Source organism: Rhinolophus sinicus, chromosome 1 (assembly GCF_057876585.1).
Source record: "Rhinolophus sinicus isolate RSI-liver-muscle chromosome 1, RSI-T2T, whole genome shotgun sequence".
NCBI lineage: Eukaryota > Metazoa > Chordata > Mammalia > Chiroptera > Rhinolophidae > Rhinolophus > Rhinolophus sinicus.
The window spans coordinates 50,149,084-50,167,001 of NC_142501.1; the positions used below are offsets into that span (position 1 = coordinate 50,149,084).

A 17,918-nucleotide genomic window follows, 5' to 3' on the forward strand; every position below is an offset into this window, starting at 1 on the left:
AAATAATTGTACAAGAAGGTAATGCTCGTATAGGAATCAGAGAATAAGTGAGGTTTTTAAAGCAAGTGAATGAGATGATCAAATTTGTTTTTTAGGATAACTCGGGCAGTGATATGAAGAATAAAACAGTTCAGGAGAGACTATAAAAGCCAGGAAACCAGAAGAAAGCTGTTATAATATGTAGTCTAGATCTACACTGTCTGAGAAAATAGTCACTCGCCACATGTATTGAGCAACTGAAATGTGGCTCATCTGAATTGAGATGTACTGTAAGTGTAAAATATATACAAGATTTCAAAGACTTAGAAGAACAACAAAAGTAAAATCTTTCAATAATAATTCTTTAAAAATATGACATGTTGAAATAATATATTAGATATGCTGGGTTAAATTATAAAAATTTGTTTTATCTGTATCTTTTTACTCTTTTAATGTGGCTATTAAAACATTTAAATTATAGAGTGGCTTGAGTATTATTTCTATTGGCAGAACCAGCTTAGATGAAGTATAAGGGCCTACAAAGAGTTAACAGAAGAGGAATGAAGAAGGAACAAATTTAAGACATTGAGAAGAATAGCAAAATGGGGCAAACAGAAAAAAATGGAAAACTCCCAGATGATTTTTGGATTTGTTAATGTTTAGATTCCTTTGGTATTATAGATGGAGATGCCCAACAAGTAGAAATACAAGTCTGGTCCTAAGGAAAAAGATCTAGGCTAGCCTAGGGACAGAATTTTAGAAGCCATACAAATACAGGTAGTGCTAAAAGCTACTGAAGTAGCTGAGAAGACTTAGGAGGAAAGTATACCCAGAGAACTAAAAGGAAGATCCTCTGAGTCATCCTAATGATTTAAGACAAAGTAAGGAGGGCAGGGAGATGGCAAAGATTATAAAAGATGAGATAAGTAAAACATACATACACACATATTTACATACATACCCATAAGAGAATTATGTCCTAGAAGCCAACGGAGAAAAGGTACTCAACAGCACTACATGTAGAAACCATGGGATTGGCCAGTCAGAGGATTATTCTGGCCCTTACTGAGGACAGTTTTAGTAAAACTAAATGATAGAAGTGAATGTTCAATGGGACTGGGAATTGACTGAGAAAATGGAGTAAGCAAGTGCAGATGTCTCATTCATGTTTAGTTGTAAAGGGAAAGGGCTAATAAAGTGAAAATTCAAAAGAAATAAAGACCAAAGAAAGATATTAAGAGTACATGGATAGTATCACATATAAGAAATACCTTTTAAGTTTGAAAAAATTAGATTAGCAGTGCACCAAACTTTCAATTTAAGTACAAACCCTATTAAATAAAACCCTTTTGTTCTAAGCAATGGAACAAAATTTCATAGGAAAATATCTTTGGAAACTAGCTCATGCTAATGAAATCTTTAGCAACATAATATAGTCTAGAAAAATACAGAACATGTCTTTTAGAAAAGTTATGTTTTAATTTTGATTATAATATACACATTTATATATTTTCTCCAAGATATATACTGATTTGCATAGATACCCAAAGTTACACAATTACAATAAGCAAAATCACTTTTCATGTGTCATTTTATTTGAATTGCAGTCATATCTGTACATCGAGACTCATCTGTTAAAAATATATCAAAACAAATTATAAGAACATCCAATGTTTAAACATTTGTATATTGCTTCCATATCCCTTCCTACTCGTATAGATAGCAACTAAGTTGTCATGGACTTACAGTTTGATTTTCTCATCAATGGCATCACATATGTATATACTGAATATTCTCATCTTTTGCTATATATCATTCGTGACTTGTTAGAGATACCTCAAGAAATCTTTCTCATACATTTTACTTAACTATTCTCCTTTTCTCTTTTCACCTTTTACTCATTAACTCAGGAATACATTCCTATTTCTTTTTTCTTCTGTTTTTGTAAGCCAAAAATAAATGCTTATAAATCATAATCGTGGTTCATAATAATTAACATCAACATGGTATGTTATTAGTGTGTGCATCTCATGGACCTGATTAGGATTAAACATTACAATAAAACTGTACTTTAACTCATTTTCTTTCAAGCCCCAGAATTTAAGGACAAAGAACCATTTCCATTTAATTTTATTGGCTTAATAATAATATTACAATGTTTTTTACGAAAACACACTTCAGATATTTTGGACTTAGGTGTATAGGGGTTGTGTCTTTGAATCTAAAATTCCATTTCAAACATTTTTTTCAATAGAAAAATGTATTCAAAGCACTAGCCAATTAATGTTTTTTAAATACAGATGTCCTAACATTAAAAATATTCTAAAAATTCAAATATTATATAATTAAGACTTTATGTGAAACTTCTTTTAGAGCATCAGAGATCTAACACATTTTGTGGAAAATCATAAGGTGACCACCATGAATATGTTCTCTTTAGGAGGCAAAGAAAAAAAAAGATTCAGAAGTTCTGAATCCTTGTAGAAAAGTCTGGACTTGTCATACTGGGAAGGAACGATAATCACATATTAAAACTAAAGTTAAACAATTCACAAATTTACTCAAACTGGAAATCTTTTAAAGCAAAACAGAATGAAGTTTATACCGTTCTTGTTGCAAAATAAAATATAAGCCTTACCTTAACACAACCTTCCAATGCACTGAATTTAAACACTGCCTGAAAGGGTTTTCGGTCAATAGGACATGAAGCCAGTCTCTGAAAAAATGAGTAACAAATTGTAACTTTACAAATGTTTCTTTAGAAGAGATCAAAATTAAACTATAACAAACTCATTAAGTTTTCCACTGGAACAGGAAATAGAAAAATAATTTTTTCTTCTTTCGAAGATGAAATACTTTTTTCTGTCTATATCATGCCAGAGTAATACCTTAAATTTGTTTAATTTTTTCAAATATGCATTGAGCACCAACTATATGCTAGGTAAGTGGAATACAATGATAAAGAGAGATAAGATCTCTGTTATCGAGATAATACCTATTAAGACCTGCCTGTCCAGTTGAGAACTACTGGTATAATGAAAGCAGAATTGGGCTTTAATCAACAGCTCTGTGGATCTAAAGCACTTGGGCAAATCAGCTGTAAAAGGTCCCTTACAGATTTTAATATTCGATGAAAATATTTTCTTCCAAAATTATTTTGAACAGTTAAACCAGAAATAAAAAAATTTTAGAGATAAGAAGAAAATGAAGAATTCCTCCACTCCTTCCCCCATGCCACTTAGATGCCCTTTCCACAACTAGTTTCTCACATATCTTTTTGGAGCTAGCCAATGCATATATGTACATATAGTATATTATCTTTCTAATATAAAATGTATTACAATTCATATGCTGAACTGCATTGTTTTAATTATATACCTTAGTTTGTATAAGTATTTCACAGCTGCCTCATTCTTAACAGCATAGTAGTATGCTATAATAGTTTTAATTTTATGTTTCCTTTTATGAGTTAGGGTGAGCACATTTTCATATTTTTAAGTTATTCAAAGTTGAATTTTTAAAACTATTCATACCCTCTGCCAATTTTTTTATTAGGTTGCTGGTCTTTTTCAAATTGAATTGTAGGCATTCTTTATAGAATAAGGAAAATTGTCCTTTGACCACTCTGTGATTCCAAATCAACTTCATTTTGATGTAAATATATTTCCTATACTTTCAAAATTAATGTGCAACTATAATTATTTCTTTGATATACTATTAAATATTTGTATAGGAGTAGGTTTATATTATTTAAACAATTTAAGATGGAATATGTTGCCTACTAGGGTAGAAGGGAATATTCTGTAGCCTATGAAGAAAATACTAAAAGGTGATACCTATAGGTCAATAATAATTTTAAAATAATTCAAAAACTAAAACAGAGTTTTAACAATTTAATAGTAATAATCTAAAAGACCACAAAATAATAATGGAATTTTGATAAATTATTTTATATTCCCTAGTTAAAAAAATGTTGATTTTTGCCTTTATGGACTTCAGCAGTTATCAAGATATGCTTATACAAGTATAGGTAGATCGGACTGTGTGTGGCCCTTGATCATGTAATGCATTTTCACAAAGCTCAAGAGTCACTTTGGGAGCAGCCAAAATATAAATTGAGTTACTTTTATTACTCTGCTAAAGTTTAGTAAGTAGGCCTTGATAAAATGCTTTAACCACATCTGAATTAGGAAATGTGACCTTACTATATATTAAATCGGTTCAGACTGGTATAAGCCAGCTCAGCTTACTTCCAAGTACTATGGATTTAGGATGATATTACTTTCCCTACAAAAAACTTGACTCTAAGAAGCTTTACTACAGGTAGCGACAAAGCTGTGCACATCTTTTTAATAATGCATTGCAAACAGCAATTCTAGGTCAAAGAACTCAACATCCTAACTATGTGATTGTTGTTTACCACATTAGAATTTATTGTATGTAATTTCTTAAGTCTAGAGGTTATGTTAATATATTTATTAACGCAAAAGAATATATAAAAGTAAAAACTTTCAAGTGTTTTCAAGTATTTTTATCGAAGTTTCAAAATATTTTTATTTTAAGGTAAATTTTGACAAACATTCCTAAAAAAATAAAACAACAGTAAATGTTTCCTTCAATGTCTTTTCAAAAACTATTAAGACAGATGTGTAGAGGCTCTGGATTTAAATTCTACTTTCATATCTTGTCCTTGTGTGTAACCTTGAGCGAGTTACATAGCCTCTCTGTCTCAGTGTCTTATTAGTGAAAATGGGAATAACAGAACTTATTTCCAAGGTATTTATGTGCATTAATGGAATTAATAATCTTAGAACAGTGTGTGGCATATACTATTGTATAAAGTCTTCTAAACATCGTCTAGCTTCACTATACTAACAATAAAAAAGCCTAGTATATTAACAAAAAGAGAGAGAGACACACACACACACACATAAGTTTTCAATGACTTTTTGTTGGAATTTGCAAACTTCATGACATATGGAAATTAAAGCATATCACTTTATTATATCTATTTAATATGTAACACTTACTAAGATCCAAAGAAAGCCACTGGCTATGTTCAAGAAATTTATTCTATATCAGATGTATTGAATCTTTCAAAAACTCTGACATTACACAATCCCATTTTCTTCTTTATTAAATTTCCTCGCTTGACATCAGCTACATGGCACTCTTTCCTTTACAACAGGGGTGTCCAAACTGCGGCCCGTGGGCCAACTGCGGCCCGCAATCCATTTTTAATTGGCCCGCAGCAAATTCCAAAAATATATTTAGTTTACTTAAATAAACCAGGCAATACCTACTTCACCTCGAGTGAGTGGCCCGGCTATTTGTGTATTTTACCGCATATGGCCCTTGGTGAAAAATGTTGAAAAAAGTTTGGACACCCCGCTTTACAGTGTTCAAACTGACAGTTTTAACCTGAGCCATTCCATTTTGATTGGTTTCAAATAATGGGGTTCTGAATAAGATTTTGGTTTTGTTCTTTTTTTCCTTAAGCATAATTGCCATGGATTTGTCTAAGGTTTCACTGGAAGAAAGGGTTCCACTGCTATTACAAAAACAAAGAAAATGGAAAGAAAGAGTAGTTGCTGGAAAACCACTGCTATATATTATCATGTACTTACGTTTCCCCAAAATAATCTAGTTAACATTAGAAAATAGGTTAGTAGATTTTCTTTGTCTCAGGCTCAGCCATCAGAAAAATTTCTTAAAACCAAGTTATCCTCTCCAAGTTAACAAAAGCATAGTGCAGAAAACAAGCTACCTAGAGTAGAAAAAATATCTTTGCTACAGCTACTGAGAAATGATGATATCCACTTCTGACCTTATAACAGATTAACAAAGCATTTCAAAGGGGAAACAGAAAAATTCGGTTATCCTTAATAAAGTTTTCATAGCATACTTCAATAAATTAAAACAGATTTTTAAAAATTAAGATCTTTAATTTTTTGTTAATGTATACTGTAAGAAAAGTATAAAGCTACTTTAACACATGCCAAAGTTCAAAGACATCATCATTAATAGACACTAAAACATAAATTTGCACATAATGTGATGATCAAAAGCTTTAATGGAAAAGTTTTACAAATAGAAACTAAAAAATTGTTTGTACTGGCCTCATTTAAGGCATCCCCAAGGGTATTTCACCCTTATATCCAGCAGATACTCATTCGGAAAAATCTCAAAAGACATTTTAATCTTCGTTTTCAGAGTCTGTGTCAATAAACTACTTTAGTTTTTAAGTTGTGAAGTTTTAAAAATTCACATTTGAAACTGATAGACAATTTTTAACTAATACACCTATTCTGCTTAAAAATGTGATTTTAGTTTTGGAGAAAATTATCCCAAATTTTCTGTTTTCCTTATATACAATGAAAATAAATACCTTTTGATTATTCACCATTTTGATTCCTTAGATACAACAAAAATACCCTTCATTATTCAGCTATTTAAATCAATATGGCTTTCATTTCAGTACTTTTTAAAATATCTAATTTAATTAGTTTCATAATCAAAGTAGTCCAATATTACCATTCAACTTTGTGATACAGCTACAAAATATAATAGAATATGACCACGGCTTTACAACGTAGTGTGTATGTACTTAACAACAGAGCACACATTTTACTGTGAATGCTCTGTACTAAGGTTGTATCAGTTAAGGAGGCAATTTGATAGAGAAAAAAAAAAATCTTCCTAATGATTTCAGTAAAACATACCCTAGTATTCTGAAGCGTTGTATATTCCCAGCTCAGACAAACCCATATTTAAATGTAAGAACAGGAAGCCTTCCTTATTTGGGAATTCAGCATTCTTGATTTCTAATATTTCTTGCTTCCTGTTGCTGCTCTATCCTCAATCACAAAGGCTGCCTACAGATAGACCCTCCTAGAGAGAGAGAAGCAAGTGTTAAATCTCAGTACCTATGCTTACAGGCAGGTTTGTCTGTTCACGTCTGTTCTATCTCTCCTACTAACAAATAGAGCACATTATATAAAACTGCAGTTCAAAATAAAGATTTTGATTTAGGAATGCACACCATTAGAGGTTGATACTTATTTTAAAGCTATTTACTAGGACCGATCCTTTCACATTGATGGTTCCAAGATACCTAGCCTGGACCTCTAAAGTGCTCACCTGTAGTCAGCCTACATGTTCCCTATGACATTTAACCAATTCTTTCAAGACAGTCCTTGTCAATCCATATAAGTGAAACTGTGGTTCTTTATAACAGCTTTCAGTAATGTATTCCTAAAGCACAAATGGCTGTCAGAGACAAAATTAACACCAACAGAGCATTTCTAACTACTCAAGGGAATCCTTTCATTTTTCTCAAAGATACATTACAACAGTTGGGTAGAATTAGTTTTAATCTTAATTTCTTTTGACATTTAATAGTTAAGACTTTCTTTTTCTAATATAAAAACATAAAATTCTGTAAACTGCCTGTATAAATCAGTTTGCAGATTCTGACATTTAAAACTAGGCCATACGGAAATACACATTAATTTACCCAACTGGTAAAAATAGGCTAATAAATGAAAACCTATTACATATATGCTTTAGGTAATGAGTGTTAAAAATGTGAAAATATTCTTCGTTCTACCGAAAGTTTTACCAAAGGATTAATCCACAAGGTGAAAACAATGGAGGACTTGGAAAAATTAAGACACAAATTCAAGTTCTGGAGGAGTCAGAACTAGCAACCTCTTTAACTCACTTTAAGAATGAGGACAGACAGCCCTGAATCACCTATTGCACAGGTTGTAATAAATAAATGAAATAATATATTTGACAATGCTTTATAAACATAAAGACTTTATACTTGTTCCACAAGTATGTTTAAATTATTATTCCCAGAGAACTACATAACAGAGAGGTTTGGTTTAGTTCAGGAATAAAGGAAAATGTAAATTTTAGAAAAAACTGATTGAAAAATCCAGACAGTAAAACTTTGCTGAATTACATTACTGAAAAATAGTCTAATCACCAGTATGATGTGTATATTTATACTCATTGCATAAAGGAAGATCTGTATATAAAATACATCAGTAGTTAAGATATAAGTCAATTAGTCATATTTTGGGTTTTTTTGGTATGTATTATTAATTCATACCCCTCACCTGTCTGCATTGAACATTGTTGTTTGACTTCTTCAAGAACTGTATGTCACCATAGTATGACTCTTCATTTCTAGTCTCATGAGAGAGAACATACCTCTGCCAACTGTCCAATTTTGATTTCATCAACCTTACTTTCTCAAACTGAAGCTGTCAGCAGTTGATATGAAATGGAAGACTGAGATAAAGAAGTTGAGGGAGGATAATTTGCTTATAGGAGGAAAATTAATCACATTTCAAAAATTACTTAAAAGAAAAATATTTTATATTATTTAAAAGATAAAAGAACTTCGATGGATATCAAGAACCTCCTAATTAAATATATTGCATGTCCCTGTAAATAAAAACTCTTGAACACTTCAAACATGGAATGTTTCCAAATTCTCAAACTTTAACCTTTTAAAGGCCAAAACGGTCACCACTTCTTGGCAATGTGCCAAATCATAAATCCTATTTTCTTAGTGTGTGTGGGAAGGGGTAGCTTCTTGTCTATCAAGAATCGTAATTACTATCAGCTGTCACTACTATAGCCATGCGGCAAAGTTCTCTAGCCTTTGCCTAATTATCTACAGTCATATGCTGCTTAACTTATGGGACATGTTCTGAGAAATGCGTCATTAGGCAACTGTGTCATTAGGAGATTGCGTCCTCATTTGAACGTCGTAAGTGTACTTAAACCTAGATGGTATAGCCTACTACACACCTATGCTCCATGGTATAGCCTATTGTTCCTAGGCTATAAGCTTTTTCTGTACAAAACAACAGATTAAAGCAAGCACAAGAGAAAATGATGCACTCAAGAGACCAGATACACATAAGATGTATGTGGCTGCTGCCAGTGTAACACAGTATACTGTTTTACTGCAAACTTAATAGATAAAAAGAGTACACTCTAAAATAATTATAAAAAGTGTAGTGTAGTAAATCATAAACAATAGTTGTTTATCTTATCATCATCAAGTACTACGTGCATAATTGTAAGTGATATACTTCTTTTTGACTGGCAATGCAGGTTTGTTTACACCAGCATCACCACAAACATGTGAGTAATGCGTTGTTCTATGACATTATGATGGCTGTGACTTCAAAGCAATAGGAATTTTCGGCTCCATTATAATCTGATGGGATCTCCATTGCATACTCGGTCGGTAGTTGACCGAAACATCATTATGCAGCGCAGGACTGTACTTTAAAACATGCAAGATCAGACGATCAAAGTTAAATTGATCGCAAGTTAAAAACTCTCAATGTGTGTAGACGGTTTTTGCTCCCAGTATAGGTAAAATAAATGACTTTCTGAGTAGCTGACAAACTTTAGTGTATTGGCTCTATACATATTTCATCAGTTCAAAAGCCTTCTTTTGTTTACTTTCGGACTCTCAGCTCCAATATTGATGCTTTAACAAAAATTTTAACTTTCCTTAAATGTCACTGTGTCTTTAATTCAATATTCTATTTCTACATCACCATTAGGATTTTATAAACCAACAAGCTTAGCTATTATGAGTTCCCTGAAACCAAATATAGTGACAGTGAACATGCTTGACTTCAATTTGTTCTAATGTCCTCAAGGGCAGGCAATTAGGCTACGGGCTATGAAGACCACCACAGCTTCCATTATCTTGAATCTTTTTGCCCTAGGTAAAGTGGATTCTTTGAAATACCTAGAGACTAAGTTCAGTTACTTAATCAATTTAAAGTCCTTATATGACTTTCGTTTTAAATAACCAAGGAACCAAAATTTTAGAGCTCGAAGAGATTGCAACTAACTTTGACTTTGGATATAGATACTTAAAGAGCATAAAAAATTTCAGAAATGTGTCGAAAATAAATATCGATTTCTATATACCTTTGTTTCTTACAGAGTAGAATTTCTTCAATGCCTAAAATATTAAGGTGAAAGTAAATGAGTCCTTCTTTTTGGTTCTTGATATCCATTCTGAATGATATTTCAGTGAACCTTAAATACAAATTTCAGATAGCTAAGCTCAATTTTTGAAAGACACATACGACTTGGAAGATGATCCTAAATATATTTTGTATTTTTTTTACTATGTAGATTTCCAACCACTTTAAGTCTAACTTTGATTTCTGCCTTCCTACTGGAAGAGAACATTAGTAAAATAATAAACTCTGTATCAGCTTTTAAAAAGTATTTTAATTTTAGGCTATCCCTTGAAGTATTTAGAAACAAATTATAGTTCAGAATCCTTGCCTTAAATATCAGATAAACACTGATATAGTAATTTAAATGAAAGAATATATGAGAAAGACTTAACATAGGGCTTGGCTGGTTAAGAGACTCTGAATATCCAAAGTAATCACGTGCCTTTATTTAAAAATAGGCGGGATTTGAGGAACATGAGATAAAAGAGCTTAATAACTAATAGCCATGAAAAAAAAAACACTAATGAATGTGAAATCTGATTCTATTTGTCAAAGCACATATATACTTCAAAACACATCTAATTTTTATACCAATAAAAGATTCAAACTGACATTTTAGTTCAAAGCCTAAGTGACTTTGTTAACCAATATTCATTTATTATTTATAATGAACAATTTATTAGTAGATTGTGCTCTTGTTACTGCTCACTTAATGGTTTATTTAACTGATGGCTGCTTTCCCCACTAGGGACAATGACATCATTTAGAATATTATTTATTCTCGTTTCAAGATTACTTTTGTTTAAACAATACCACAATACCCCCACCCCCACCCCAATCACAATTTACAGTAGTACAACAGATAAGTACTTCTTTTAAAGGCAATTTGGCTTCAACAAAATGTTTATATCTAAAGGAGTAACACAAAAGAAAGAAAATATTACATGCAAGAAAGGTGTTGACTGCAGCAGTATGTATATTATCAAATATTTTCAACTTAAAAATATTCAACAAGAATTAAAAACATCGATAAGCTTAGCACTATCTAGTAGTTGAATATGTGCATAGTGTACAACCTTAGTAGTTGCACTTCTAGATACATACCCTAGAGAAACCAGGAACACGTACACCATAATAAAGTTTACGGTTGTGTGAACGATGTATGTCGAGCGTAAGGAAGGATGGAGAATCATGTCTATTTTATAAGTTCTAATTTTCGTAGAGAAAAACACATACTCAGATTATGTTGCTAAACCTCACGATTACGCAGTCACTGAATACAGCCTTATGAGAAGCACTGAACTGGAGCCTTCTACCCATCCAGTAATACTGCTTTTCTACTGGACGCAAAATCTCCTCTACTTTAAAAATATTTAATCACAAAGCAAGCCAAGATGCACTAAATTCATCACGGATGAAATCTTTAGTTGGGTGGCAGAGAAAAATATGCATTCTTATTTCATTAGTCAATGTTCCTGCAAACACACAGAGTTTTATTAATTAAATAATTAAATGAAACTCAAAATACTTTTCCCCCAAATACATTTTCACCGATCCTTAGTCCCTTCTTGCCAAATACTGGTTTGGATTTTCATCTAAATAGAACTGTTTCCAAGTATACTATGATGGGTTCAATTGGTACTAATCTGTTTTTCCTCCTCCCAAATCTCAGCCATAGTCAGTATACAGGTATGCTCTCCTTTCCACACTATTAATGAAAATATAAAACACAGAACTTTGAAAACCCCAATTATGTAGTAAGTGATTAATTCCAATGTGCTTAGGGACATCAAACAATTTGAAAGCAACTAATGTTAAAAACATTTTTGAGATTTACCTCCTTTACTAATATTTACACACTGACAAATTAATATGACAATGAATTTTTATTTTACAACTCATAACAATGTGGCTTATATTAATGAATATTCAATATACCAGTACGTGATCTACTTAAGCAGGCCCAATAATACATTAAAGTCCAAAATGTCCTGTTTCTTAATAACTTACTATCTATGAAGAAATTCAGTAATATCTCTAACTCAAACTCTGAAATTAGTTCATACTAAATTAAGAAGAGAAATTAGAAAATGCAGTTCTAAATTCATTTCTGCCTCTTAAGCTATGAGACCTTGGCCAAGTTATAGAATGCAAAATCCAAAGTTCCTCATCTGTAAAATGGAAGGACACTATTACATTTGCTCTGGTTATCCCACAAGGCTGATATAAAGAAGAAATCAAATAATCTATGTAAAAGTTCTCTGAAAAATATAAAACACAAAGCAGACAGAAGGTGTTATTATTAGTAGTAATCAGATCTTATCCCAAGAGGGTCAAGTACACTGAAGATGAATTAACTGCATTTCTACCAGAAAAAATGCTTAATCTGTTATTCCTATAAGTTGTTAAGTTTTCTTAAGGCACGTATTTACATTTTTTATAAAAGAACAAAAAGCTGAATAAAAGAAAATTAGAAGGAAATACACTGACATGATTTGAATAATACAGGAAATTTACCAAAGTATGGGAACACATATTATTGTGAAATAATTTATGAAAGGCTGTGTCAACTCTTTAGAGTAGGTAGAATGAAATCATGGTAGGGAACTAAAATACAATAATATTTAATACTTATTCTCAAACTCACCTCTGCCCATTTAAGAATACAGGTCATGCAGAAGACATGATTACAGCTTTCTGGGAAACCAACTTCCTTCTCTAATAGGCAATTAAGACATATTGGACATCTGTCAGCTTCACTGTACAACAGACCAGTGGTAGTAGTAGTATCATCTTTGTTTTCTTCACCTATAAAGAAGCCATACATGCTTTCAAGTTCTCCAGACCAAATGACTTACAGTTGTGGCACTAACATGGAATAGATACTATAAAGAACCTTTCTCTACAAAGTAATTAGATCTTAGATACATTTTAACAAACATACTCCTTGAGCACAATATCCTCAACATTTACTAATTTATATTTTTTAATGGGGAAGTAAAAATAATTTTTCTTGAATTTAATTTTAAAATAATAGTCACCTGGTTCAAAAATTTACGTTAAAAAAGGTTATAGTGACAAATCTCCCATTTCTATCTACCCCATCCATTCATTTCCACCTAGTGCTTAACAACTGTAAATTTCTACTTTTTTCTTCCAAAGATGTTTTTAATGCATACACAAGAAAATCCTAATATTCTTTCAAACCTCCTTCAAACAAATGCTAGAAACACTACACACAATATGTTTGCTTTGTTTTGTTTTAATCTATTGATCACTCATTTTCAACCTTTGGCTATTATAACAATGCTGCAATAAAAAAAACTTTGTCATTTCACATTTATAATAGTATATTTATAGGATAAATTCCAAAAAATGGAATTCCTAGATCAAAATGTATGTACATTTGTAATCTGAATACATACACCAAATTATAACCCTTATGGTTTGTACTAATTTAAATACCCACCAGCAATATAATCAATATACAAAAGTATGCATTGCTGGCTCAAAAGTAAATAAAAGAAACTCACAATTCGACATACAATAAAACAAAAATAAAGAATTGGTCAGCTGAAATGTGAACAGTACACACCAACCAAATGGAAAAGCTGGAATCATCCTGGGAGCAAACGTCCATACTAGTGTTCAGATCTAGAGACTAACCCTTAGGACCAAGCCAGGTAAGGAAACTGTATCTGCGACTCCCATGTTAAGCCAAGACCCTCAAATGAGGCTAACATGGTCCCAGCCTGGGTCCAGGAAAAAACAAATACAAATCCTCTGGAGGAAAGCATCCCTAATTTAGGTCCCCAGGATTCCACAGATTCAATTTATCAAATATGAACTCATAATCAAACATTACCAAACCTAAGAAAATAAGCTGCCTTGAGTAAGAATGAGCAGAAACAAGAATTTATTTAGATTTACTTTTTATATGTATATTTTATACATTATATTTATTAATTATAAATTTACTGAGATACACACTGGCTTCAAATATCAGAATTTTCAAATACAATATAGAATGATTAAACAGTAGATTAGATCCAGAAGAAAAAAACATTGGTGAACTGGAAGAGAGATTTGAGGAAACTACCTAGACTGTAAGAGACAGACCAGTAGATGTAACCTGTGAAAGAGAGGTTATTGGGAAATGAGGTCAGAACAAAGTCTAACATACTGATTGAAGTTCAGAAGAAAAGAATAAAAGAGAGGGAATAAAGCAGTAATGACTGGGAAATAACTAAACAGACAAAAATGATCCAACAGATAAAGGACACACAAGGTATGCTAAACAGGAAAAATCAAAATAACTCAAGCTTAGAAACTATGTAGCAAAATTATACAATATCAAAGATGAAAACAGGATATTAAAAGCAAAAGAGGGAAAAGACATAACATCTACAAGGGAATGAGAAAGCTGAAAAGAGGTTTCTTGACAACAAGAAAGAAAACCAAAAAAAATGGCTTAAATAATATCTTCAATGTGCTAGAAGGGAAAAACAACAACTATCAATCCCGAATTATATATCTGTATCGATCTTTGAATAGTTTTTAAGAAGATAAAATAAGTATAAAATCTTAAGAGTTTACCAACAGACTTTTCACTAAAAGGACTTAAGGTTTTTCAGGAAGAATAAAAGGAATGGGGAAGAACGAAACCCCTGCCCAAATACTATGTGTTATCAAGTACCACTTAATTTGTGGTGCTTGGGAACAAAAACCCAAAATGATGGCTAACTATAATTTATAAATCTAGAGTAGGATGATCAGAGTTAAAGTGTTTTAAGGTTCTTTTGTTGGCAGTAGAGATTAAAATATTAACTTTAGAAGCCAAGGAAAGTATCAATGTTATTTTGAAACACAAAAGACAACAACAAAAACAGAAAAAGTATGTAATTCCCAAATAAGTAGGAAGCAAAAATTTAAGAAAAAGAAAAGAGCTCAACAAACCAAAAACCTTGATAAATCGAAAATAAAACACAGGAGGAGGGAAAAACTCTGTGCACTTCTTATTCAGGCAGCTTATTTCAGAATTTAGGAATAAAAATAAGGAAAAACAAAAAACTCCTTGTATATTTTGCAATGTATACAAATATATAGTTTGGAAACAGTAAGTTTTGCTTTCAACATACAAGCTTTATGTAAATGAAAAGTTACCTTCCATATCTTCATATTCCTGATCTCCCACACTTAGGGTATATACAGTTTTCTTCTTCATTTCTCCTTGAAAAGGGGTTTCCTATAGGATGAATTATAATAGAGACTTTTTATGTTTGCCATCTCCCAATAACATATAAAAAATAAGAATTGTAAGAAATCATTTTACACGTAGAAGAACACAGTACAAGCCAAGCCAGTAACTTTTGTGGATAATCCAATACTCTTTTATATTCCTTGTCATCAAGTACACAGTCTTAATGAAAGGAAAAGCCTTATGTAAGTATTAAGCAAGAATGGCTAAATGATAAATCGTATGGTCAGACATAAATACAATTGGAGTTTAGACACAAAAAGATCAATTTGGACTGGATTTTTCACTGAAGGTGATAGGTTATATATATGTGGAGAAGTTCAAGGCATTTAAGGAGCAATGTAGTATGAAGGGAAAAAACAGCATTTAGCTAGGCCAATAAGAATAACAGTGAGTGAAAGTATAAGGTGTGTATGTGTGTGTACTGAGGAGGGATGGGCACGGATGCCAAGACATCTGAAAGATTACAGTGAAGGATAATGAACGCAATACACAGAGCAATGTAAATCAAGTAGGGTTAAATTATAGAGGGATCTCTAACGATTGACTGAGAGGTTTAAATTCAATCTTATAGATTCCTCTGAAAAAGACTGACATGATAAAAGTGATGTAAATGAGTCTCTTAAAAGAATGAGCTGCCGGCAAAGCACAGAATGAATTCTAGTGGAGAGAGATTAGAAGCAGAGAGATGTACATAGCTAGGGTAACTGGCTGTGAAGAGAATAGAAAAGCGAAGAGCTGAAGTATCTCTGAGATTTGGTAACTAAATAAATACAGGGACGGACTCAAAGATTATTCTGGCTTAGAGGACTAGAAAAGTGGTGATTACAAGAGGGAAATGAGAAAGGAAATTAATTTGTTAGTCAAGAACAAATTTATGAGGTAAAATTGTTTTTTTAAATCAACTTTTAGAATTCTTTCTTGAATTGATGCAAGACGTGATTGCAATGACCCATTCAAATACATTTTGGAATATCTAGGCACAAGAAATCACTAATTTCATCGGTTATCATTCTCCTATATATATATATATATATTATATATATATGAAGTAATTTTTCTATTGTTTTCTTAAATAATTTACACATACTAGTTTCTATATAGAAGATTACCTATTGCACAGGAAAATTCCCCATTAGGTTAAATAAGGAGAAATGCAAAGGCCTGACTTTGGTTCAACATTCAACTGTAAAGCAGAAGATAAGAAACTTAGTAGCACATATAAGAATGATTTAAAGGTTTTAGTGGATTAAAAATTTGAAATGAGTCAGGATTAGAGTGACTAAAACAAAAGTTAACTCAATCAAAGTCTGCCTATTTTAATAAAAGCAGAAAGTCAAAACAAGAGGAAAATTTCTCACTTAGCCTATCTGTACAACATTGTTTTAGTCCTAGTGCTGTTCTTTAGGGATAAACAAAGAAATGATGAATTTCCAGGGAAGATGATTAAAATGGTGACAGCCCTGGAAACCATATTAATATGCAGAAAGGTAAAGTAGTAAGAATGTTTAGCATGGAAGAACAGAAAGCTTCTGGTTAGCAGTTATCTTCAAATGGAATGGGCTGTTCTGAAGGGAGATAGAATAACTTACTAATGAAGGTATTCAAAGAGAGGTCCAATGACCTCTTGTGGGTTTTTTTTTTAAAAAAAAACTCAGAGATTTACTGAGTGCTACAGGTATACTACTGTGTTTCCCCAAAAATAAGACCGAGTCTTATATTAATTTTTGCTCCAAAAGAAGCATTAGGGCTTATGTACAGGGGATGTCATCCTGAAAAATCATGCTAGGGCTTACTTTCTGGTTAGGTCTTATTTTGGGGGAAACACGGTATTAGGCAATGCCCTAAACACAGAACTGAATAAGACAGAAATTCCCACCTTTACCTTCTAGTGGGGAAGGTAAAATAAACAAAGTAAAATACCTGGTATGTTAGATGTTGAGAAGTACTATTGGAAAAAGACAATGCAATTATTTTAAAAACCATACTAGTATAGCTAACTAGTGAGAAAGTGGAAAAGCTGTTATTTCACACAGTATTTAGGAAAAGCCGTCTGATAACATGGATGGGGAATGCAAATCTGAAAGAAGCAATGGAGAGTTGTATGAGTATCTACAGGAATTGCATTGCAAGCAGAAAGAACAGCATATGTGAAGTCCAAAGGCAGAGTATGTCTGGTGTGTTGTGTTCAAGAAACTAAAAGAGATAAAAGTGGTTAGAACAGAGTGAAAGAGAAAAAGTAATAGATGAGGACAGAAAGATAACAGAACATAAAATCATGCAACACCTTGTAAGCTAAGGTAAATACATTTGCTTCTTTGAGTGAGATGCACCTGTAGGAAATTTTAAGCACAGGAGACAAAGGAAAGAGCAGAAGCCAGCCAGCAATAAGAGTACTGCAGTAACCTAGAGGGGACACGACAGTGGCTTGTACCAGAGTAGTAGTAACAAGTACTCAGATTCCAGCTGTGGTTTCAAAATACAGCCATAAGGATTTGCTGGTAAGATCGAATGTGGGGTATGCATTAGAGAGCAAGAGTACAGGATAATTCCAAAGTATTCTGAGCTGAGCAACTAGAAACGATGGAACTGCTGAAACAGAAGATTACTTTAAAAATATTCAAATAGTCATAGGTTACGAGTATCAGTATCACCTGGGAACTTGTTACAAA

The 17,918-nt window shown here is 32.2% G+C and overlaps 1 protein-coding gene across 5 annotated transcripts in view; it reads right to left on the reverse strand.

Annotated features, from left to right (window-relative positions):
- Window positions 1-17,918, reverse strand: part of SCAF11 (SR-related CTD associated factor 11) — a 61,253-nt gene that overhangs the window by 21,557 nt on the left and 21,778 nt on the right. For 3 of the 5 annotated variants that reach the window (XM_088798944.1, XM_088798941.1, XM_019748406.3), the window contains exons 2-4: window positions 15,153-15,234; window positions 12,637-12,797; window positions 2,618-2,695 (exon numbers count right to left, since the gene is read on the reverse strand). In XM_088798944.1, coding sequence (XP_088655070.1) covers window positions 2,618-2,695; window positions 12,637-12,797; window positions 15,153-15,213 — 300 coding nt within the window. In that variant the 5' untranslated portion in view covers window positions 15,214-15,234. Of the gene's footprint in view, window positions 1-2,617; window positions 2,696-6,701; window positions 6,871-12,636; window positions 12,798-15,152; window positions 15,235-17,918 lie in introns of all 5 variants that reach the window. The other 2 variants (XM_074325804.2, XM_074325805.2) reach the window with 2 other exon arrangements.